The sequence below is a fragment of the Podarcis liolepis genome, assembly GCF_965112155.1.
Source record: "Podarcis liolepis genome assembly, chromosome: 12".
NCBI lineage: Eukaryota > Metazoa > Chordata > Lepidosauria > Squamata > Lacertidae > Podarcis > Podarcis liolepis.
In genome coordinates, this window is record NC_139563.1 from 1,565,801 (window position 1) to 1,588,593 (window position 22,793).

Below are 22,793 nucleotides of genomic sequence, written 5' to 3' on the forward strand. Positions count from 1 at the left end.
GGACAGCCGAATTCCGGATATGGCTGGATGTATGGCTTGGCAATCCCTCGTAGCCGAGTAAGATTGTCTTCCATGAACACGGTTTTAACAGTGAGTCCATAAGTGACTGTGGAGGCCAATTCTGGATCCACACGTCCGTCTGTAGCACCCTGCTTGTGGTTAACGCTTAGCTGGAATGAAATATTCAACACAGCAATAGAGAAATTAAAATAATAATTTATTTGTCAGACAAATAAATGAGAAACACAGTGGTATATGGATACCAAAGCTCTGCCCTTCCAGCCCTGATGGCCAGCACTTATATTTCCTCAGCCCAGCCCCCTTGCTCCTCCTTTGGCTGCCTCTGTCCAATCAGCCTGGTTGAAATGCCTATTGGCTGTTTGCTAGAACCAATCATAAAAGATACACCCATTTCCTATTACCTTTTATGGGAGACAAAGAGCTATATTTCCTTCTATCCATAAATGGCAGACAAGTAGCCATATATCTTACATTTGCCTCGACAAGGCTCCTTAATTACCAGATCATCTTTGCCCTATTCACTCCAAAACAGATGGCTAATGGTTTTATTTTTAATCTTAAACAGAGATCTTGGGTTCACCTTCTCACACACCATCAATGAAATAAGAATCTAACATAAAAATCTAACATTTCTTACTTTCTAAATCCTTTGCATAATTACATTTAAGCCAATATATTTCATACATAACATAGATAGATTTTTAGAAGGAAAGGAACTTAATAAAAAACAGTTTCCAAAAGCAACCCCTTAAATTTACAACTCCCCTTTCTAGCCAGCTGCTGTTTCTAAAAGCAACTTCTTCAATTTACAACTCCCCTTTCAAGCCAGCTGCTGGTTCTATTAGCTCTTGCCCTTTAACCTTAGGAAGATGTGGCTCAAGTCTAATGGGAGGCACATGGTATTACAATAAATGTTACTATTTACCAACTCTTAATTAGTGTTTTTGCAACTTGATTGTATTCTGTAATTTGTATGGTCAGTGTGACCTTTTGCTCCCAGCCTGTAATTTCCTTTTACAACCCTGAGGCACTGCTATAGATCAGAGGGGCCCTGTTTAGGAAGATAAACATCTGCCAAAGTACTTAGCCAGCTGGTTTCTGCCTGGCATGAGAGATACAAACATTTACAAATATATTTTTTAAGCTCATTTTAAAATGCAGGCCTTGATCTGATGCCTCATGTCCACAGTGAGGACAGAGGTTTCCAGGCGGGAGTTGATACTGCCGAAGGTGCCTTCCTCTTAGCACATTTCTCCCTTTTGTCCTGAGTTCGAGCATCTTACAAGCCCATGACACCTTTAGTAAAGGCTGTTCTCCAACTGGAGCACTCACAGGCCAGTGTTTCCCAGTTGTCGGTGTTTATACTACATTTTTTAAAATTTACCTTGAGAGAGTCTTTGAACCTCTTTTGTTGAACACCAGCATTACGCTTTCCATTTTGAGGTTCAGAATAGAGTAGTTGCTTTGGAAGGCAATCATCAGGCATCCGCACAACATGACCAGTCCAATGAAGTTGATGTTGAAGAATCATTGCTTCAACACTGGTGATCTTTGCTTCTTCCAGTACACTGGTATTAGTTTGCCTGTCTTCCCAAGTGATGTGTAAAATTTTTCGGAGACCCTGTTGATGGAATCTTTCGAGGAATTGGAGATGGTGTTTGTAAGTGGTCCACATTTCACTAGCATACAGTAAGGGTGGTAGTACAGTAGCTTTGTAAACAAGCATTTTGGTTTCCCTGCGAATGTCCTGGTCCTCAAACACTCTGCACTTCAATTGGGAGAAAGCTGCACTCACAGAGCTCAGGTGATGCTGGATTTCGGCACCAGTGTCAGCTCTTGTGGAAAGGTACCGGTAACTGCCCAGGTAGGCAGCCCTAGGCTGGAGTGACCCCCCCACCAGAGTAAATTGGGTGTGCACTGAGCTGCCTGCCTACCCATGTAGGGGGAAGCCCAGCTGGCCGATGGGGTTGGAAAGGGGCGCTGGGCTGCTCTGGGGTTGTCTGCATGGGGTTGCCTGCTTCGCGCCCACTCAAAAATTTTGCACCCAGGGCCACTGCCCCCCTGACACTCCCACACTACACCCCTGGCTCCATCCGGGTAGGACTTAGCCACACACTCTTGCATAAGAAGGAAATCTAAATCTTGCTGGAGCTACCTGGTTGAGGACTCCTTGCGAGAAATCCTCTCCTACTTCCCTTTTGGAAAGAGTGGGGTGACCAGGCCATGTGATTTCCTGACCTCTAATGTACTGAGTTGAATAGGATCCAAAAGGCAGCAGTCTGATTGGTCCTAGAACAATAGGATTCAGAGTGCAGCAGTCTGAATGGTCCACAGGAGCCACCCAATCCAGCTCCAGGTGGAAGTGAATCCACAACCTGATTGGCTTACAGGCGAATCCCGGAATTAGCCAATCAAGGGGGGGGGGCCCATTGTGTAAATAATGTATATATAGCAGACATTCCTGGGGAACTTCTATTCCTCCTCACCACTATGAGCTGAATAAAGAGCATGAAATCCACTCTCGACTCCGAGTATATTTCACGGCACTAAAGTGGGAATGTTAGTCGAGGAATCTGCAGCGACTGTGTGCGGCAGAGAAAGACTCTGGATCAGGCAATGTACTTGCAATGACAACTCCTTGCGAATAAATGTACGGAGTCCAGCATTTTGTTTGCAATAAAGGCACCAGAACCTTCCCCACCTATATGCATCAAACAGAAAAGCTCATAAACCTGATTCTGCTCGTCAGGGAGAGGTGGGTTAAGCCTGGGCTTTGGGTTTTAAAGAATTTTGCTTTTTCATTTACATTTTGCGGTCTTATTTATTGTGCGCCGCTTTGGACAATGCGTGTGGATAAGCAGCATTCGCTTGGCTGTGGTTCCTGCATTGCGGGGGCTGGACTAGATGATGCTGTGGGTCTCCTTCAACTCTACAATTCTGTTCTGTACATAAATAAGTACACAGGTGATGAATGAAACTGGTGTGGACATTTATTTCAAAATAAAACAAGATTTCATTTTGCACCTTTGTCAAAGCTGTAACATTCTAAGCTTACATGTTGGCTAAAAGCAACTATTAAAGTAATTTGTTAAAAACAACTTGTTACACGATGGGCAGATTCCATCCACAGCGGAGGACCTGTGTGGCTTCATTGATTTCAGAGGGAGAACGGTGAGCAATGCCTTCGTTCCCACCCTGTTACCAATGATGGGCCTTGAAGGTGCTTGACTGAGCCTGGATCATGCCCAATATCTCTGATGGTATCCCTAGACGCTTGAAATATACACAATGTCGTGTTTCTCGAGTAATTTGATGTAGTGCTCCAGCTGCATCATCTCCACCTCCATCTTCTCTTTGCGAAGTCTCTTCGGAATCGAATCGAGGAAAACGGAAAGACTTTGGTATTCGTGGTTGATCTCCTCCCAGTTTTTCTTCAGGCCCTGAGAGAATGAAGGGAAAAGCAAACTCTAAGCAAACTTATGAAGTATGCGGCAGCAGGAGGATGCCAAAATGTGCTTGATGTGCCTTTGCAGCCAGCAGTGCAGAAAGAAATTTAAACATGGATAAAATGAATGTATTTATTTCATAAAACATATGCACCCCTTGATTGTAAAAACAAGAACAGCCCTCAAAGCCGTTTTCAAAAGAGACAAAATAATAAAATTATCACTAAGAAAAATTAAGTACGATGATTTAAGATGTTGAAAGCTTTAAGTAACGATAGACTAAAAATAGATTAAGACTCGTATCAACTTTCTAAACACCTGGGTAGCTTGTCTAGACAATAATGCATTTAGCAGGCACCAAAAAGAGGACAGCCTAGGGGTCCGCCTGGTGTCAGGAGGCATAACTTGATAAACTTTTATCATGTTGCCTCTTCCTCACCTTTTCTCTTAACTAAAAAGCCCCAAACGCTGCAACCATTCCTCACAGGGGAGCCTCTCCAGCCCCATGACAATTTTGGTGTTCTTTTTCTGAGCCAACTTATTCCCCCCCCTGTCCTGAAGTCGTCTGATCTGCGTCACCCCTGCGTACCTCCATGATTTTCTCCTTCTCTGCCTTGGAGAGTCTCGTCAGGCCTTTCTGCATGAGGGCTTGCTGGAGGTAAGCATCGCTCTCCTCCTGAGCCTTCTTGGCGTCCATTATCCGCTTCTTAATGTATTTTGGTGTCACACCAAAATCCTGCAAGGAAAACACACTTGGATGTCCCAAACGATGCACTGCAGAAAACGCCTGAACACCCCCTGATCTCCTCCTCCAAGCCCACAAAGCATGGCAAGAAATTGACTGAGAAAATGTTCACTGTAAGAATAAAAAAGCGGCAAATACTTTAGTTTTGGTACTATGGATATATGTATGTATGTATTAATCAATTATTTGCCCAATGAAGCATATCATTAGCAAAACGCGAAACACAGAAAACCATTTAATAATAATAATAATAATAACAAAAAATTATACTCCGCCCATCTGGCTGGGTCTCTCCAGCCACTCTGGACAGCTTCCAACAGGATATTAAAAACACAATAAAACATTAAATATTAAAAACTTCCCTAAACAGGACTGCCTTCAGATATCTTATAAAAGTCAGATAGTTGTTTATTTCCTTGACATCTGGTGGGAGGATGTTCCACAGGGACGGAGCCACTACTGAGAAGGCCCTCTTGGGTTAGCATCTTTAATGAGTCTATGTAAGGCCTCTAGAACCTTAGCAACACATTTTAAATATTATTTTAACCAAAGCACCTGGGATTTTTAAAGGTGCCTAGAGAAGGGCACCTCCAAGGAGGGCTGAGAGAGACCCCAAATCTGAAAATCCTGGAGAGCCTTTGCTGCAAGCCAGTGTAGGCAACACTGGGCCAAATGGTCCAAGAGTCAGATCCAGAAAAAGCAGCTTCCTGCGCTCCTCTGAACCATACCTTTTTGTGGAGGTATCTTTGAATGAGCCCCGAATCATCCAGGAGGAACTTGTCTCCCTTCCGCACGTCCACACATGCCCGGAGGGGCTTCTTGGCCACGGCCATGATGGCCTCGGCAACATTTGAGGAGATGTAATCCTTCTTGCTTCGGATGCCCATGATGGGGTGGTCGTTCCTCTCGGGCACATTCAGCCCTGGCGGCTTCTTCATGCCTTGGTTCCTTCTTCCTGCATTGTTTTGGAAAAGCCACACGTTCGCAACTGTTTTATCAGCAAAGAACTGCTTTGGGGACCCTCTGGCACACAGGCCCTCTCCCTCCTGTGGTTTCTGGCAACTGGGATTCAGAAGCATCGCTGCCTCCAACTGTGGAGGGCAGAGCAGAGCCACCCTGGCTTGGAGCCACCCATAGATCTCTCCTCCATGAATGGTTCCCCCAAAGAATTGTGGGTGCTGAGAGTTGTTGAGAGATCCTTATTCCCTTCCCAGAGTTACAGTTTGGCTGACAGGAGCGAGCCAGCAGTAAATCACACTGAGCAAGTTGGAGTTAACTCCTTAGTAGCAAAAGCAGGATGAGGTGAACTGATCACAGCAGGAGGGGGAGACACCCATGACTCTTCACCATCCAGACCCATCTCTGCCTCTTGGTCTCCCTCCTCTCCTGCTTCAGCTTCTGCCTCTGAGTCTGGACTCCTCTCTGCCACAGACTCTTCCCGCTCACTAAGCCCTGTTGCCTCTCCAGCTTCCGATACCTCCTCTTCCCAGTCTTCTCCCTCATCTCCTTCTTCCCACTCATCATTGTCCCACCACCCCTCCCTGGGCTCTGAGCCTTCTTTCCTTGGTGGTTCCTTATCTGGTTCCTCCCACCATTCCTCTGCTCCCAACGTAGGTGCCGAGTGTGTGGGGTTGTGGGTGCTCCAGGCCTCACAACATTCCCCATGAAGGGGCAGGGCACCCACAATTTTTTGTCCTACCAGGGAAAAGGCAAGGTATACAGAAATAAACAACAACAGCACAGTTGCACACTGGGTTCACTTGCAGCCCCAGAAGAAAGCAGAACTTTTCTAGGTAGACCTGGTCTGGTCCAGTGTCCAGCTTGTTCTCTCAGACCAGATGCAGAATCCTAGAATCATACAGCTGAAAAGTTGGAAGGGACCCAAAGGGTCAACTAGCGCAACTCCCCGCAACTCCTCTCTCAAATGCTTTCCAAGAGGATTGGGAGAGACCCACAGCACAGAAGATTTAAATGGCTCAGGAGATTCGTGCTTCCAACGAACCTCACCCCGGCCCCATGGTTCTGCTAAAACGTACGCTTTAAGAGCTTGGGTTCGTTGGCATGCTTCCGAAGAAACTCTCTCGGAGGGGGGATGTAGAGCTTGGGGATCCCCATGGTTTTGGAGGGCGCCGTCTTCCTCTCTTGGATTTCGCGTATCACAGTTGGCTTGAAGGTCGACATAAACCTTTCATTCAAGAGGTAGTGGAAAGAGTCACTGGCCGGCCGTCAGGCAAAGTGGGGCAGCTGCCTCAGGTGGCAGGTGCTGGGGGGTGGGGTGGGGTGGGGTGGTAGTGGGAGCCATTTGGGGCTGAAGTGACTTTAAATAAATAACTAAAGGTAAATAAATAAAGCAAAGAGCTCCCACTACAGTCAACAAGACTAGCTTGCCCCATTGATCTCACTAATGCCCACGTTCGACTGACTACGGCTGGATCCAACCCACCAAATTAATTTCCTTTAAAATCATTTGGAGTGTGGTGGGAGCCTCTCTGTACTATTTCCCAAGGGGTGTTTTAATTTTTTTAAAAAAATATTTGCTAATTTGCCCCCATACCTGACCGTCTTGATAGGTTTTTTCTCCTCTTTGGGAATCAGGTTGTAGATAATCTCCTCGGCATAGAAGGCAGTCATCTTCAGGCTTCAGGCAAAAGTCCTGGAGAGAGCTGCATTGAAATTGTACAATGCAGAGGTTTTCAACCTTTTTGAGTCCATGGTTCCCTGGACCAACTGCAGCTCCCCTGTGGGGCTCAGGAGCCCAGTTATGCCACCCCTTGCCTGCAGAGCTGGCAGCCCCTCACCCCTTTTCGGACACCCTCCCTTGTGGAGTGATTCCTCAGCCTCCTCTCCCCTCTCCTTGGGAGTCCTCTGGGCAGCTGCCACTCCTGGTCTCTGAGCTGCCCCCCCCCCCGCCCCATAGAGAGATGCCTCATCACCCTGCCTCTCAGGGGCCTGAGACTTGTCTGTCCATTCCCAACAGCAAGGGCTGGCAGACTGGCTGGGTGGGCCCCTTTGCCTGCTTGCTTGCTTGCTTACTCCAAGGCCGCCTCAACTCCTGGCAATCAGCCCCGTGGCACCATTCACCTGGGGAGCTTGTAGCCAGGGCTGCTGCAAACAACAGCCACACAAGCCTTTGGGAGGCAGAGACAAGGGAGGGCATCAGAGAAGGGAGGGAAGGAAAGAGGGGCAAAGGCCAGAGTTGCCCACAGCACCCCTGACCATCTTTCATGGCACCCCAGGGTGCCACGGCACACCGGCTGAAAACCCCTGGCACAAGGCATTAGTCGAGGCACAAAGTGGGTAAGGACCAGTTTAGGAGAAGCCTAGCACTGCTTGCTACAGTGAAAAACGACTCCGGATGAGGTACAAGGAGGCCTCTCCTCGTACAGTAAAACTAAATTGGGTTGAGTAAGTGTTTCCACTTATGGTTGGATGAAGAGATGGTGAGGTGTTAGGGTGGCAGAAGACAGTTGGCCAGAGGATGAAACATCCAAGATGAGGTACCGTATTTTTCTGTGTATAAGATGCTCCTGTGGATAAGATGCCCTCTATTGTTTGGGACTCAAAATTAAGAAAATGCATTATCCGTGTATAAGATGACCCCTTATTTTAAACTTCAAAAATTTAGGAAAAAATATAGTCTTATACATGGAAAAATATGGTATATTCTTTTTCCTATATAGGGAGTTTGTCCTAATGGAAAGCTCTTGCAGACTCCTTGAATATTAGTGTGAATATTAGTGTGAGGAATATTACTTGAAGCCCTAAGGGGAAATTTCTGCAGGGGAGGAACCAAACCCCCAGGAGAGAGGACTACTGAATCTTACAAATATGCTCTCTCGGCAGCCAGACTTTTAGACGACAACAACAACAGTGGTTTGGGATTCATTTTCAGGAAGTGATTGTTAGCGCTTGAGAGCCAGAAAACTGAGGGGGCACAAATCTATGGTGTAACTCAGTTTGGAGTACTGCGTGCAGTTCTGGATATTTTCAAATTCTACAATATCCCAAAAGGATATTGTAGAATTTGAAAAGGTTCGGAAAAGGGCATCCAAAATGACTGAGCGAGTGGAGCGACTCCCCTGAGAGTTGCAGCATTTTGAGTCTAGAGGAAAGGCGAGTTCAAGGCGACATACTAGAAGTTTATAAAATTATGCCTCTCTCAAAACACCAGAACTTGTGGACCTGCAGTGAAGCTGAATGTTGGAAGATTCAGGTCAGATAAAAGACGGGACTTATTCACGCAGCACAGAGTTTAACTGTGGAACTCCCTGCCACAGGAAGCAGCCATGGCCACCAACCTGGATGGCTTTAAAAGAGGGTTAGACAAATTCATGGAGGAGGAGGAGGAGGAAAGGGCTCTGGGTGCAAATCCTGCTTGTCAGTTTCCTTTTGGGGCGTCTAGTTGAGCGAAGAGGATGCTGGATTAGACGGGTCATTGGCCTGATCCAGTGGGGTCTCCTTAGGTTCTTTTGCGTAGATGATGAACCTGGGACTGTTGTTCTGGCCCCCCCTTGCACTGATGCTCCCCACAACCTCTCTTCGTAGGGGTCCTCCCTCTCTACTAACCGTTTCCTTCCCCCCCCATATCATTTTTGTTAAATCTTCCAAAACATTTACCACCATATACATTTTTAAAAACACTAACCGTTTCTGAGCAGATTTGAACAAGTTGGACACCCCCCCCAGCTCAGGTCACAGGTGGCAGTTGGGATTCCGAAGGGAGGGAGGAGGGCCCCCCAGGTGTGCGCAGAGGCCCCGCCCACTGGTTGCATGCTTCTCCCAGGAGGGAGGGGCTCCAAACATCCTCCCTTGCCCCTGAGGCGGGCAGTTTTCTTGAGCAAGTCCACAGCCACCCCTGCAAGGGAGGACAGCAGCTCTCTTTCTTCCGCTTATAGTGGAAACATCACTTCCTATCATATCCATCCTATATTAACTCTTGAAGATGGACAGGCTGCCCAGAGGAGGAGAAAGAGACCCCTCCCCATGTGCTCAGATTAATGGCTTGAACTCAAACGGGTAACCAGAACTCTGAGCCCAGACTTCCTATGCAGACAAGGTCTCACTGTGGCCAGCAATTGTGCTGCAGCATCGCGCACTCGCTACAGCTTCTGGATCAGACACGGGGGAAGCTCCACATAGAGCGCATGGCAGTAACTCAGTCCTGAAGTACTCAGTGCATGAACCACCGTGGCAAGGCTTCCCTGGTCCAGGAATGGCTGTTGAACCAATCGTAGCTGGTCAAAGGCCACCTGAACGCAAAAGGTTTAAGACTCGGTAGAGGAGATGAGTTGCAGACCCCATGTGTCCCAGTTCAGCTGAACTCTCTTAGACGCCCACCTGGGATCTTCCCACTCGGCATCCTTTCCCAGGACACTCCATTCCATTCCTCTTCCCACCCACTTTTCCATTTCTTCCCCAGCAGCTGAGGCATCTGATGAAGACCTGCATTTTTAAAATGAGCTTAAAAAATATATTTGTAAATGTTTGTATCTCTCATTCTCTCATGCCAGGCATAAACCAGCTGGGTGCTGGCAGCTGTTTATCTTCCTGTTTAAGGGCCCCTGTTTAAGCAAGTGCCTCAGGGTTGTAAAAGGAAATTACAGGCTAGGAGCAAAAGGTCACACTGACCATATAAATTACAGAATATAATCAAGCTGCAAAGACACAATTAAGAATTGGTAAATAGTAAGAATTATTGTGCCTCCCATTAAAACTTGAGCCACATTTTCATAAGGTTAAAAGGGCAAACAGAAAAAGCAGCTGGACTAGGGAAAGAGGCTTCTCTCTGAAGCTGCTTTGAAGCTTCAGAGAACTTAGTAAAAGCTAAATTCTCGAAGTTCTCTAAGTTCCTTTTCTTCTAAAAATCTATATATGTTATGTATGAAATATATTGGCTTAAATGTAATTATGCAAAGGATTTAGAAAGTAAGAAATGTTAGATTCTTATTTCATTGATGGTGTGTGAGAAGGTGAACCCAAGATCTCTTTAAGATAAAATTAGAACCATGCACCATCTGCTTTAACCATCTGTTTTGCAGTGAATAGGGCAGCAGGGGCCAAAGGTTATCTGGTAATTAAGGTGCCTGGTCGAGGCAAATGTAAGATATATGGCTACTTGTTTGCCATTTATAGATAGAAGGAAATATAGCTCTTTGTCTCCCATAAAAGGTAATAGGAAATGGGTGTATCTTTTATGATTGGTTCTAGCAAACAGCCAATAGGAATTTCAACCAGGCTGATTGGACAGAGGCAGCCAAAGGAGGAGCAAGGGGGCTGGGCTGAGGGAATATAAGTGCTGGCCATGAGGGCTGGAGGGCAGAGCATTGGTAACCATATACCACTGTGTCTCTCATTTATTTGTCTGACAAATAAATTATTATTTTAATTTCTCTACTGCTGCGTTGAATATTTCATTCCAGCTAAGCGTTAACCACAAGCAGGGTGCTACATAGCGACTCAGCCTTCCTGGGCTGCTGGACTTTGGGCTGGTTAGTCTCCCCCAGGAAATATTTCTTCCTGAAAGGTGGCAGGGTGTGTACAAGTTGTGCTTCTTCAAACCTGGGGGTTCCTGCTGCCCACCCAAATCTGCTAATATTTCTGCTGTTAGCTAGATAAGGATCAACATTCAGAGAATAAGCTTGCTCTCTCTCTTTGTACAATCCCTTCTGCTTTCTGTCTTATTCAATAATATACTGTAATTTCAAAACATACCACAGATTGATTGCTCAAATGGACCACAGCTCCCTCCTTTTTGGCTTTGCTAACCTGCAGCCACTTTTGTTAAAATGGATGTTGTTAAGTAAAATGATGTGCTGTTTCTGTGACTGACATGCATTAAAATAATGGGCGTGTTCCTTTCTTGTACTGCAGGCCGATATGGGAACAAGATGTGTAATTTATGAAATTTATGATTTGCTTGCTTGGAAAACAGACCCTCCAAGTGTCCTTATTTTCCAGGGACATCCCTGATTTAGAGAAGCCATCCCAGTTTCTGATTTGATCCCAGAATGTCTCACTTTTCCTTAGGACGTCCCCATTTTCACTGGAGAAATGTTGGAGGGTATGGAGTTACCTGACCCCCGAGCCATCTGAGGGCAATCCTGTATAGGGAAGGTTGTTTTTTAAATGTTTAATGTTTTATTATGTTTTTAATATTTGCTGGAAGTTGCCCAGTTTGGCCACCTGACAGTTCTGGATCGCAGCGAGGGGCCCGACCTGATCTGGGGCTGTCTCGACCCAACTTGACCCCAGCCCAGATCCCTCTGAACTGGCTCAGGATTTGGGCTGATGGCTGGCTGGTGAAGGACCCTGTGTGAGAGGCAGGGAAGTAAGGATCTTCCAAGGTGGGAAGCTGGGAGAAGGAAGAGAAGCTCCCAGGTGAGAGTTGGGAGGCTCCACCCCCTTCTGTGTGGGATAAGAGTTAAGATCTACCTGTCAAAGAGGACTTTGCACCTCTCTATCTCTTCTTCTTTAGATCAGTTTGCTTTTCAATGAAATGTAATATGAAAAGTCTGAATAAAACCTTAATTATAAAATACAGGGGAAAGGATTTGGGCTTCAACTGAATGGGTTGCACAGCTCTGCTACCCAGCATGTCCTCCTGGCCCTACTAAAATATCGTGCTGCCTCAGGTGTGGTGGAGACACTCTCTCAGCAGTCAGGCTGGGTTAAGGTCCAACTGCTGGTCCGACTTCTGTATGAGGAACGGATGCCATCTTGTAATTCGCCTCAGGTAGCAAAATGTCTTGCACAGGCCCTGCTCAGGAGACACTGATGAGACCCTTCTTGAAGAACAGAGTAGCTTTTATTTAGAGGCTGTTTCACGGCACAGCTGCAGGAAGCAGGCAAGGAACAGTAAAACATGACTCCCCAAACATGGGAGAAATCAGTGGGCAGTTGTGGTTACAGCGTGCAGGGTTCAAAATGCAAAGTGCACAAAACACAGTCAAGTTTCTCAGCAGTCTCCCAGTGTAGGGAGAGAGGCAGGATCTGGTCTCATCTTCTTGTCAGCCAGCAGAGGTGATCTGGTCATGCCCTAGTCGCCTGAGGGTGAATATGGCTTCTAGGCATGGATCCTTCAGACTGGATTTCTGCTTCAGCTCCAGGAATTCCTTGGCAGGGAGTCTCTTGGCACTACTGGTACAAAGAGCAATAGAATATTCTCCCCCAAAATGCAGATATATCCAGGGTTAAATGTTTTCAAAAAGAAATTATATCCTACTGGATCTTCAAAAAGACATCTAGATGGCTACCAATAAGAAAATGAAAGAAAAAATATTACAAGTAATCACACACACAGTGATTCCAATCAGTTGCCAGTTGAAAATATACTCTGGAAACCCAGCCTTATGAGGAACGGTTGAGGGAGCTGGGTATGTTTAACCTGGAGAAGAGGAGACTAAGAGGAGACATGAGAAACATCTTCATATCTGAGGGGCTCCAGAGGGTAGGAACCAGACCCGTGGATTCAAGTTACCAGAAAGGAGATTTGACTAAATATTAGGAAGAACTTTCCAATGGTAAGAGTAGTTTGACTGTGGAAGGGACTGCCTCTGAAGGTTGTGGACTCTCCTTCATTGAAGGTTTTTAAGCAGAGGTTGGGTGGCCATCTGTCATGGATACTTATCCATGACAGATGGCCACCCAACCTCTGCTTAAAAACCTTCAATGAAGGAGAGTTCCTGCATTGCAGGCGTTGGACTAGATGACCCTCAGGGTCTCTTCCAACTCTCCAATTCTAAGATTCTATGGACAAGGAAGAATACAGAATAAGCAATGCCTCAGAATGGGAGAGAGATCAATCAGGCAGGTCAAAAGCTTGCTAGGACAAAGGGGCCATAAGCAGCTCCTGTCAAGAGCATTCCTGCAACACCCCAAGTTTCCAATCACGCTCCAGGCACATTCATGGACACGTTCTTATTCTGGGGTGGTTAGAAGCAGCACTTCCATATGAGGCCCCATTCACTTTCCCTATTATTATTATTATTATTGGCAGTCATTGGAGATAATAGAAATCCCTGGAGAGAACAGCTTTTCACCCAGCACCAGTTAGACAATAAGCTGGTAGGAACTATGACTGGGAAGCATTTTGTCTGCAGCAACAAAGGGCTCGTTCATACTTCTGTTTGTTCCGTGCCTGGGAAGCATGGTTCCCAGCAGTTTTCCTCTCGTCTCACACTTTCCAGGCACAGCTCCAAGCAATTTTGTCTTTGCCCCACTGCTTACCCCCAGCCTGCTCTTTAGCGCTAAATCAGAACAAATGGCATTCCACGGAAAACCCAATTGCTGTTAGTTCTGATTCAGCACTAAAGGTTTCCCCGAGCGAAACTGGCCGGGCAAATGAAGAAGTGGATAAGCTCACCTCACGACAGGTACAAATGTTTCCATAGCCACCTTCACCCAAGTATGCACAGAGAGCAAGAGACTCTGGTCTGAATTACACTCACAGAACCTGAGCTCTCTGCTGATAGCCAAAAGCAAACAAAGGGTGCCTGAAAAGCTATATATGATCCCCTTTAAACCAGTTTACAACAACTCCCCCCCATTTCCTAAGTTTGCCTCCTAGAGAGGACTTTTTTTCTTCGATTTGAACATACAGCTTCTGCTCTCCAGGCAGCAGAGGCTCCTTGTTGGCAATTTTCTGTATTAACTCAGCTACTTTCCTCACTTCCTTCAGGGATCGGATTCGCTCCTGATATCCAGGCTTCAGCTCCTGTTCTTCGGACATGATGAGCAGATCAATGTACTCTGGGGTAGAGAGTGGGTTGGGCTTCAGTGCAATCGCCTGAAGGCGCTGGAGGCTTTGAGATGATTTCTTGATGAGCTCTTCTAAGATGTGTTTCACTTCTTCATAGTCCTCATTAAGATTTTCAAGCAATTTCTCTGTGGTCATCAGCTCACCAGAGGCACATTCATACTTTTGCTTCAGTTCTTCATAGGTCCTGCTCTCTTTTCTTGTTATATATTCAAATTTGTATTTCTGATTGTAGTGCACATTCCACACACACTGGCCCGGACAGACTGTGCATCTTCCTGTGCTGCTATTGATAGCTGCACAACCACGCTTATCTTCATCTCTAGGAATTCCACAAGGATAGTGACAGGTGAAGTGACAATTCATGCAATTAGTTATGTATTCTCCCGTGCCAGATATATCCGTCTTCACTGGTACAGTTACCTCTACCTCATATGTGAAGTTTCTGTTTGCCGCCATGTCAACCTTATGCTTGTCCAGGGCTTCCTGCGTCTTCCTCAGTTCTTCCAGCTTGGCCAGTCCAACTTTGATTTGGGGCTGCAACCCTTCAATAGCAGCTTCAAGCTCTTTTCGCTCCCTGAGCACTTCCTTTGTCAATGTTAAGCTCTTCGTTTCTAGCGTGTGGGATGAATCAAAGAAGGTCTTCATGCTCATGGTGCCCATTTTCCAAAACATTTCATCAAAATTGAAGTTGCCTCCGGGCTCCACTGGATTGTTGGCAAACAGTGCTGAATTGTTGAATTTGAAGTGGACAGGGGTGCCCTTGGCATCCTTAGCGCATGGTACATTGGCTTCCTTAATGGCCTCGAGAACAGGAGGGGTCTGTCCATCTGCAAATGTGATCAGGACTTGGATGTTGTCCTTTATATCTTTGCCAAAGATGGAGAGCACAGAGTCAAAGACGTATTTCTGGGCATGAGTTAAACGAGCAAAAGAGGCCTGGACGACAATACAGATGGCGTCTATATGATCCGTGCCCCCTGGGGAGGAGAAAAACTCCCGGATCTGCTTTGTTATCAACTTGTCATGCTCTATTCCTCTTGTGTCTCCAAATCCTGGAGTGTCAATAATGGTGAGGGAATAGGGGACTTGGAAACCCTTGCAGTGGTGGACAACGTAGGCAGTCACTTCTGATGTTTGGCTTTGAGCTTGGCTTCTGTTGGTATTTTCATGAATAAGTTTGAATCGGAATTTATCTCCCCATTGCACGCCCAGGATGTAGTTGATCATTCCATTGATGAGAGTGGTTTTCCCTGACCCTGTTGCCCCCATCACCATAATCACTTTGTTGGGGACCTGAATGTTCTCTTTCCCTAGCTGGTATGTTAGACAGGATCCAGAGGCATCCTGTATGGGCTTCAGTGGCAGAGCATACACTGCTGGTGGCCCATCCTCCACGCGGGTGCTGTCTTGGAGGTATTTACAAGCTATTCTCTTCTCGTCTCCTTCCAATGATGTGGAAACCTCAATCTCTTTGCTGGGCTCACTCTCAGCCCCACCAGCACACATGGCTGAGACTCTGAATCTGTAGGGTGTCTGGGGCTTCAGACCATCAATCTCACAGAACTCTGTTTTCTTCCCTGTTCTTTTTTCAGCCCATTCATCTTTGTCCTTGCTTTTTGCCTCTCCAGCCTCTTCACTGTAGTCCACTTTGTATTCCTTTATAACAGCTCCCTGGCCAATGATCTTTGGGCTCTCCCAGGCTATACTGATTTTCGAAGACTCTGCGATTATCCCTCTCAGTTTCCCAGGGGGGCTGGTAGGACGTGTCTGTACAGATTTACTCACGTCGCTGGTCTCACTAAGTCCTGGTTTGCTCCTAGCGGTGTATCGAAACTGGTATTCTGTGTTTGCGCTCAGCCCTCTCACTTGGAATGTCTCCTGACTGTCCTCAGTATTCACAATCTTCCAATTTTCTTCTCCTGCAATCTTGTACTCTACTTGATAGCTAGAGACTGAAGCCCTCCCATATTTTGCGGGTTGAAATGTCAGCTGCACACTCTCATGTCCAATTTGGCCAATCAGTGGAGGGTCAGGTTTTGAGGGCAGCTCAAAGTTGCTGTTGACCATCTCCCCATCTTCATAGAGGTAAATGGAAGCACCTGGGTTGTTCTGATCTGGGACAGAAGCCACAAGGAACTGGGTATTCTCATTTGATTTATTGACCCGGGCAAAATCTCTAATGGATTTGGCAGCTTTACGAGCATTCTGATTTCTCTCTTGGTGCTCAAACCAGGCTTTACTGTTCTTGGGTGTCAATTGGCCACTGGTGGAATTTGCTGTTTCCTGAAAAAAATCTTTCTGAAGCCAGTCTTGTAAGGTGGCTAAAAATGGTTCCTCATCATGTAAAGAAGTGAAGGTAAATGAGACAACAAACTCATTCACAGGATTTAGCACAATTTCTTCCAGTTTGTTCTGGGAAGAGATTACTTCCATTCCACTTAGGATAATAAGGTAAGAATTCACCAAATTAAACTCTCGTTCCTTGGCATCCAAAAACTCACTGAGTCTTTGGCTGTTGAAGGGAGACTGGTTAATGGACATTAAAATGTCCACCAGAACACTTTCCTCTTTCCCCCCTCCCCGGATCAAAGGCAGGATTCCCGCCAGGTGTTTCTGGAAAGTCTGCCTGTGCTGCTTGCACAGATCCTTGAATCTCTTGATTTTCATCTTGAATTCTGGGAACTTTTCAGCAACAGGATTCATAGCCAGATCATTGCATCGCATGTTGATTTCATTCAGATTCTCCAAGACAGTTTGAGCATCAAAGATCAGTGCTAAGCTGATCTCACGCACCATCTTAGCTGCTCTGGAATCTAGCTTGGTCAATGGGTACAGCCAAACTCTGACAGGCACAGCCTTCTCTCCATCCTCCCCGAGCTTTTGGGGCAGATCGCTGTAGACTTTCATGGCATCTTGAAAAGTCACCGGATTACTTTCCAAAGAAAAATCCCCATAGAACTTGCAGCTGAAATTCTCCGTTTGGGCTTTCTCCTTCTCCGCCATCTGGACAGATGCTTCCCCTTTGATAGAGACTGCAATCAAGTTGATCGCTGCCTGGAGGCTTCCTTGTATGTCTTGCACAGACTCGGAAGAAGAGACATTTCGGTCAAACACAAAGAAAGCCTGGGCTCCATACAAGATGGCAGTGACAACATGGGTGGCTGTGCCATGCTCAAAAACAGCTGGATAAGTGACATTTTGAATTCCCAAATGGCTCATGGTCAGCTGTGAATACTTGGTGGTAGCTTTGTACTGCAGAGTGACTCTGGCCTGTTTCGTGGACTTCTTGGTGTCTTGAAGGAATTTGCCTGATCCACCCACTTCAACCAATCCCACCAAAAAACTGGCCTTGAGTGATGCTGAGACATTGAGGGCAGAGGCCTTATCATCGATGGAGTCAGATGCAATGATTTCATATTCAGCCTTGGGTTGCGGTTTGATACACAAGTCCTTCTGAAGCGAGTCCTGGTCCCAAAGGGTGATTCCTGGGATAAAGCAGAGAAATATGCAAGGCTTGAGTATGTTCATACAAATGTAGAACACAATTAGCCTAATGTCTAAGGCTGAACAGAGAAACAAGGAGTTAAAATAGAGCTATCACTGTCCACAATGTCTGCACTCATGAATTTTGTCCCACTGTCATCCCCAACGAAAGAGGTTTGTGCAGTTTTGTAAAACTTTGCAAAAGACAGGGAAAATCTTTGACCAGATATGATAGTGGAACAAATGTGAACATTTCATGAGCTTCTGTTGTACAGGCCTCAGAAAGGGGGTGGGCACTGGCTCAGCAGCAGGGATAAGATTCTGTCACCACCATTTAGGGCTGTGATCATGTCCTGATTGAGGCCCTAGAGAGCTGGTGCTAGTTGTTGACTGGCACGGAAAAAATGGGTATATATAAGGAGAATTCCCTGGGGGCCAAGATCCAAGTCGGGGCAAAACACTTTGGTGAGAGAACCCCAGCAGATTTAAAATCACAAAATATGCAGCAAAGCAAAGTGTGGAAATTTAGGCTGTCAGACCTTTAAAATATGTGCTTGTGAGTTCCTTCCAAAATAGTGTCGTCCCCCCACCCGGCATTGAAAAAGACCACATGTTTGGTAAGTTCGTAATGGTTTACTTAAAAACTCTCCAAAGGTCAGATTCATGTCCTTTTCCATACAGCAGTCAGACAACACAGGGAGTAAAACTTGGCTTAGTTACAGTGGTGAAAGTTGTTAACTTATTGGTATAGGAACACCACAATGGATTACAGTCCCTCCAGGTGTCCCTATTTTCCAGGGACAGTCTCGGATTTATAGAAGCCATCCTGGTTTATGATTTAATCCTGGAATGTTCTGCTGTCCCTTAGGCTTAGGAGATCCCTATTTTTATCAGAGAAATGTTGGAGGGTGTGGAGTTATGTGACCCCTGAGCCAAGGAGAAAAGTAACTAGACAACCTATAGAAGACATCTGAAGGCAGCCCTGTATAGGGAAGTTTTTTATGTTTAATGTGGTATTTTTCAAGAAAAAAAGATGCCAGAACTCTCCATGAATGCTTCCCTTCTTCTCTTATAATGCAATGGTGACCACCTGAGAGGTGCTGGCAGGTTCTGGCTGAAAAAATGTCCTGTTTTTTTACCTACAGTAATAATTGTGGAAAGATGTACCATATTCTTAATCGCCTGCATAAACCTGGTGGACTAGAAAGGTTTTTAGCAAGCTTTAAAAAATTGAAACAGAACACACCTGCTGAATCTTTATTGATAGATGATGATGATGATGATGATGATGATGATTGGAGCAAGGTTAAGGAGCATAGACACTATCACGGGCAAGAAGACTTCTTTTTAATAAGTGGAAGTCTTGTCCAAATGAAGAGAACATAAAGGAACACAAACGCAGGCAAAAGAAGACAGTAAGGGATGTTGAAAATGAATTTGAGGAGCACGTTTAGCACTGAAGCTGCACTGTTTGGGCCAACTGCTAAGTGTAAGCTCTTCCTTGCACCAGCTCTACCTGGGATGAGGGCATCTTTACGACAGTCGTACAGCATCCCCAGCTGGAATGGGCGGCCCAGGGCTGGTATTTCAACCGTGTCGTCTGATCTGTCCATGGCTCCGGTCCAGGTTGCTCTCCTGCCTTCACCTCCCTGCAAGAAACAAGAGATGTGAAGGACTCTGGAAAGATTATTCGGCATGCAAAGTGTGTGGGGAAAAGAGGAAGATTAGCACTACCATCCAAAGAGGGATGCCAACATGCCTTCAAGACCCCCCCACCAAAAAAAAGGGAGGTGGGAGGTAATGTCACATGGGGGGAATTAGACAGTTGTATGCAATAGTTGCACATATTCAAGAAAGCTTGTGCAACTGATCATTTTATTGCTTCCCTCCCATCCACAGCCCCCTGTAGCAGCTGAAAACTCTATCCTGTGATCCCTGCACCCTGAACAAAGGGGACTGTGTCACACAGAATTGCAGTGGGAGGGGAAATCACCCTGAAACTTGGAAAGGGATCATGTGCCAATGGGGGCTCTGCTAGGACAGGATTCCGAGGCCCAAAGTCAGGGGAATCCCACTGCAGCCCTGTATGGCAGACACTACACTATCCAGGCCCTCTGGAAAGGGTTTGGGGGGGCACAAGGGGTCACAGGAGCTGGAAGGGAAGATCAATATTTTCCAGGAACAACCACTGGGTGCTTCCTACACCGAATTTCCGTTTGGCTGAGAATTGTGCCTGCTGATAACATTTCGAATGGTAGAGAAATATTCTACCACCACCAGTTTTAAACCCCAACTATCCGTCACAGTATTCAAGGAGGCTTATCAAAGTGGGGAACTCATACATGCAGCCAGCCACATCACATAACAACAATAATTATGGCAGGAATCATGAATGATGCTGCCATAAATAACAGCGAGATACACAAAGTAGTATTTGGCAGAAACAAACTGCAGAGGAAACAGCACTGATCATGATTAATACAAGCTGAAATGGAAGTTGCTGCTCTCTTATATTACTATTTGTGCTAAACCAAGAAGTTCATGGCACAATGGGAGCCAAATAACACGGTAAAGGGATGGTATCCGCAATATACAAAATACTACTCCAAAATCTCACAAACTCCCTAGATACAATCAAAAAACAATGGGAGGATGACATAGACTATGAGATTAACCCCACTCAATGGACCAGAATGTGGTCTAAACCCCCCTTAAAATCCATATCAAAAAGAAAGAAAAAAGAACTCACTCTGAAAATCACCTGCAGGTGGTACCTAACTCCAAGAAAACTAGCGCTAATACACCCAGGAACTTCACCAAAACGCTGGAGAGGGTCACCTCCACAGGCACATATCTCCACATGTGGTTGGAGTGTCCCAAAATCCAACTATTCTGGACAACAGCCATACGATAAATATATAAAATAACCAAGCAAGTATTAGAAATCACCCCAGAATTGGCCCTACTAAGCAGCTTCCAAGACAAGAATGCCCACTTACACCACAAAGAACTCATAACGCACCTACTCTCAGCAGCCAGAAACATAATAACCAGACACTGGAGAGACCTGTCAGGAGTAAGCATGGACCAAGCAAGACCAGTGGTCAGGGATGATGGAAATTGTAGTTCAAAAACAGCTGGAGGACCAAGGTTGGGAAACACTGATCTAGTCCGACCCCCTGCAACCCACAGGTGAAGAATCCCTGACGGAATCTCAACTAAAGCATCCAGGCCAGATGGCCATCCAACCTCTGCTTGAAAACCTCCAAGGAAGGAGAGACCACCACCTAACAACAAGGGAGTGGAGTGTGTCCCACAGTCGAACAGCTCCTTCCGTCAGAAGGTTCTTCCTAATGCTCAGCTGGACATTAGAATCCATTGGTTCCGGTCCTGCCCCCTGGACCAGCAGCAAAGAGCCTGTTCCATCTTCCCTGTGTCAGCCCTTCAGGTATTTCAAGATGGCTCTCATATCATGTCTCAGTCTTCTCTTCTCCAGGCTAACCACACCCAACTCCCCCAACCACTCCCCCCAAAAGCTTGGCTTCCTGACCCTTCATCATCTTGGTCTCCTGCCCCAGCACACGTTCCAGCTTGTCAGTATCTTTCTTAAACTGTGGTGCCCTGAACCTTACAAAGTACTCCAGGTGTGTTGGAAGGGACCCCCTAGAGTAATCTAGTCCAACCCCCTGCAATGCAGGAATCTCAGCTAAAACATCCGTTTACATTTAACCATTTCCAGTGTCTTTATTAAGACTTTGACTACGTTTACTGTTCATTAAATGTCTCCCAATACCCTTTCCCATCTGTCTGCAAAACAATTCAAGATTAATCCCAATTGCCCTGTCTAGCCGATTATCTTTTCAGGCATACGGTGCCCACCATAGAGCCCATAACAATTTTTTCTTTTCAGTGTTCTGGAACGGACGTTCACTACATGCAGTCCCTAAAAGCAGCTAGTTCTGTACTGTAAAAGGCAGGTAGAGACCTTTTCAGTTTAGCTGAAATTATGAAATTATTGTTTTCTCCAACATATAACACATACCCCTGATTCTTCCTATCATTATCATTATGATTTTATCACTTTCAACATATGTTGAAAGTACAAAATGCAATAAAAACAGTTCAAAAATATTCTAAAACAAATAGTAGCAACTTACAAAATAAAAAAACCCAGTGCCAAACAGACTGTCAAGGCAAAAACTTGTTGGAACAGAAAAATGTCTTCTCTTTTTTTCTGGGTGCCTGTCCTATCTTGACAGAAATGCTGTTCCACAGATCAGAGGCAGCCACACTAAAGGCCCTGCTCTGAGTTACCAGTTGGAACCTGGGTGCATATCCAGGGTAAGAATTTCTCGGTTATCAAAGAAACAAACAAACAAAATCAGGACTGTCCCAAGTCGGAACATTCAGGTGTGATTCCAGTAATGCAGAGAATTGGGCCCCTTCCAACTCTGCAATTCTATGACTATGATTTGGAGCATATGGGAGACCCAAATGCCATCATCCCACTCACCCCAAAGTAACATAACTCACACATCCCCCGTCCCAAAGTCTCTGCTGTGGAGCTGAAGGAACCAAATTGTTCAGAACGAAACAGACTTGATTCCCATCACTTGGGGGTAACCAAGGGCAGAGGTGAAATCTAGCCCCCACTGCTATGTTATGTCTTAGCCACCATGTTGCATTCTGAACCCTATCCATATGGAAGCCACCCTTTCCAAGAAGGCTTCTGGTCTCACCAAGCATCCACTAGTCTACTTGTGAGGTGACAAGGGTTAGGCCCAACATGACCACAGGGCTCATTCGCAGTGAGAGCCGGGCTCTCAACCAGGCCCTCTGGCTTGCAGCCAGCTGAGATGCTATGGTTGACACCCGGAATTTAAAATGTTAACTATTAGCAAAGAGGTTTTTAGATCCGGGGCTGTTATTCTTTGGCCAGAGTGTGTAGGTGTGTACTGCCTCCTCATCCTTGCTTTGCAAAAAGCAAATAACCAAACATTTATTCTTGCATCAAAAGACACCTACACCCTGACACCAATCACCCTCTTCTTTCTGTTTCCAAATACACTTTGCCAGGTGCTCAGGTCACCTCTTAAAAATCATTTCCTTGTCTTCTCCAAGGGCAGTGATGGGAGTTGGCCTTCCTAATCTCAGTCGTCTAAAGATATGGACAATTTGCCCTTTGCTTACGGGGAACTTCCGGTGCTGCGCGATCGCGTTACAAGCGGGGGTTTTACCGAGAGGGAAACCCCGGGCTATTTTGGAGGATTAGGGGGTGCTTCAGGGCGCGGAGGCCCCCCGAAAACATCTCTGGAGGGTGTTCAGAGAACCTGGTTCCCGT

The 22,793-nt window shown here is 45.9% G+C and overlaps 2 protein-coding genes across 3 annotated transcripts; both read right to left on the bottom strand.

Moving 5' to 3' along the window:
- Positions 1-2,989: 2,989 nt before the first annotated feature.
- On the bottom strand, positions 2,990-8,931 carry LOC310689486 (enkurin-like). Its single transcript, XM_083467263.1, has 6 exons — positions 8,858-8,931; positions 6,767-6,875; positions 6,249-6,397; positions 4,941-5,167; positions 4,057-4,203; positions 2,990-3,461 (listed from the first exon to the last, which is right to left on the bottom strand). Exons 2-6 carry the CDS (start codon positions 6,841-6,843, stop codon positions 3,288-3,290), a joined length of 774 nt encoding a protein of 257 aa, XP_083323389.1. The 5' UTR covers positions 6,844-6,875; positions 8,858-8,931; the 3' UTR covers positions 2,990-3,287.
- A 3,063-nt stretch (positions 8,932-11,994) lies between these two features.
- Positions 11,995-19,235, bottom strand: LOC310689227 (uncharacterized protein). Of its 2 annotated transcripts, XR_014517410.1 has the most exons (3): positions 18,969-19,235; positions 12,875-17,454; positions 11,995-12,833 (listed from the first exon to the last, which is right to left on the bottom strand). XR_014517410.1 is itself a non-coding variant. In XM_083466625.1 (2 exons), exons 1-2 carry the CDS (start codon positions 19,147-19,149, stop codon positions 13,712-13,714), a joined length of 3,924 nt encoding a protein of 1,307 aa, XP_083322751.1. In that variant the 5' UTR covers positions 19,150-19,235; the 3' UTR covers positions 11,995-13,711. The 2 variants fall into 2 exon arrangements, 1 of the variants encoding a protein (XP_083322751.1); XM_083466625.1 differs by having other exon boundaries at positions 11,995-17,454.
- Between the last annotated feature and the right edge of the window lie 3,558 nt (positions 19,236-22,793).

Bases quoted from the DNA above. Each gene is read 5' to 3' on its own strand.
- LOC310689227 (XM_083466625.1), bottom strand. From the start codon at position 19,149: ATGCCGAATAATCTTTCCAGAGTCCTTCACATCTCTTGTTTCTTGCAG. The intron at 17,455-18,968 runs GTAGAGCTGGTG...GCTTTATCCCAG, and splicing joins TAAAGATGCCCTCATCCCAG to GAATCACCCTTTGGGACCAG.
- LOC310689486 (XM_083467263.1), bottom strand. From the start codon at position 6,843: ATGACTGCCTTCTATGCCGAGGAGATTATCTACAACCTGATTCCCAAA. The intron at 6,398-6,766 runs GTATGGGGGCAA...CTTGAATGAAAG, and splicing joins AAACCTATCAAGACGGTCAG to GTTTATGTCGACCTTCAAGC. The intron at 4,204-4,940 runs GTATGGTTCAGA...TTTTCCTTGCAG, and splicing joins AAAGATACCTCCACAAAAAG to GATTTTGGTGTGACACCAAA.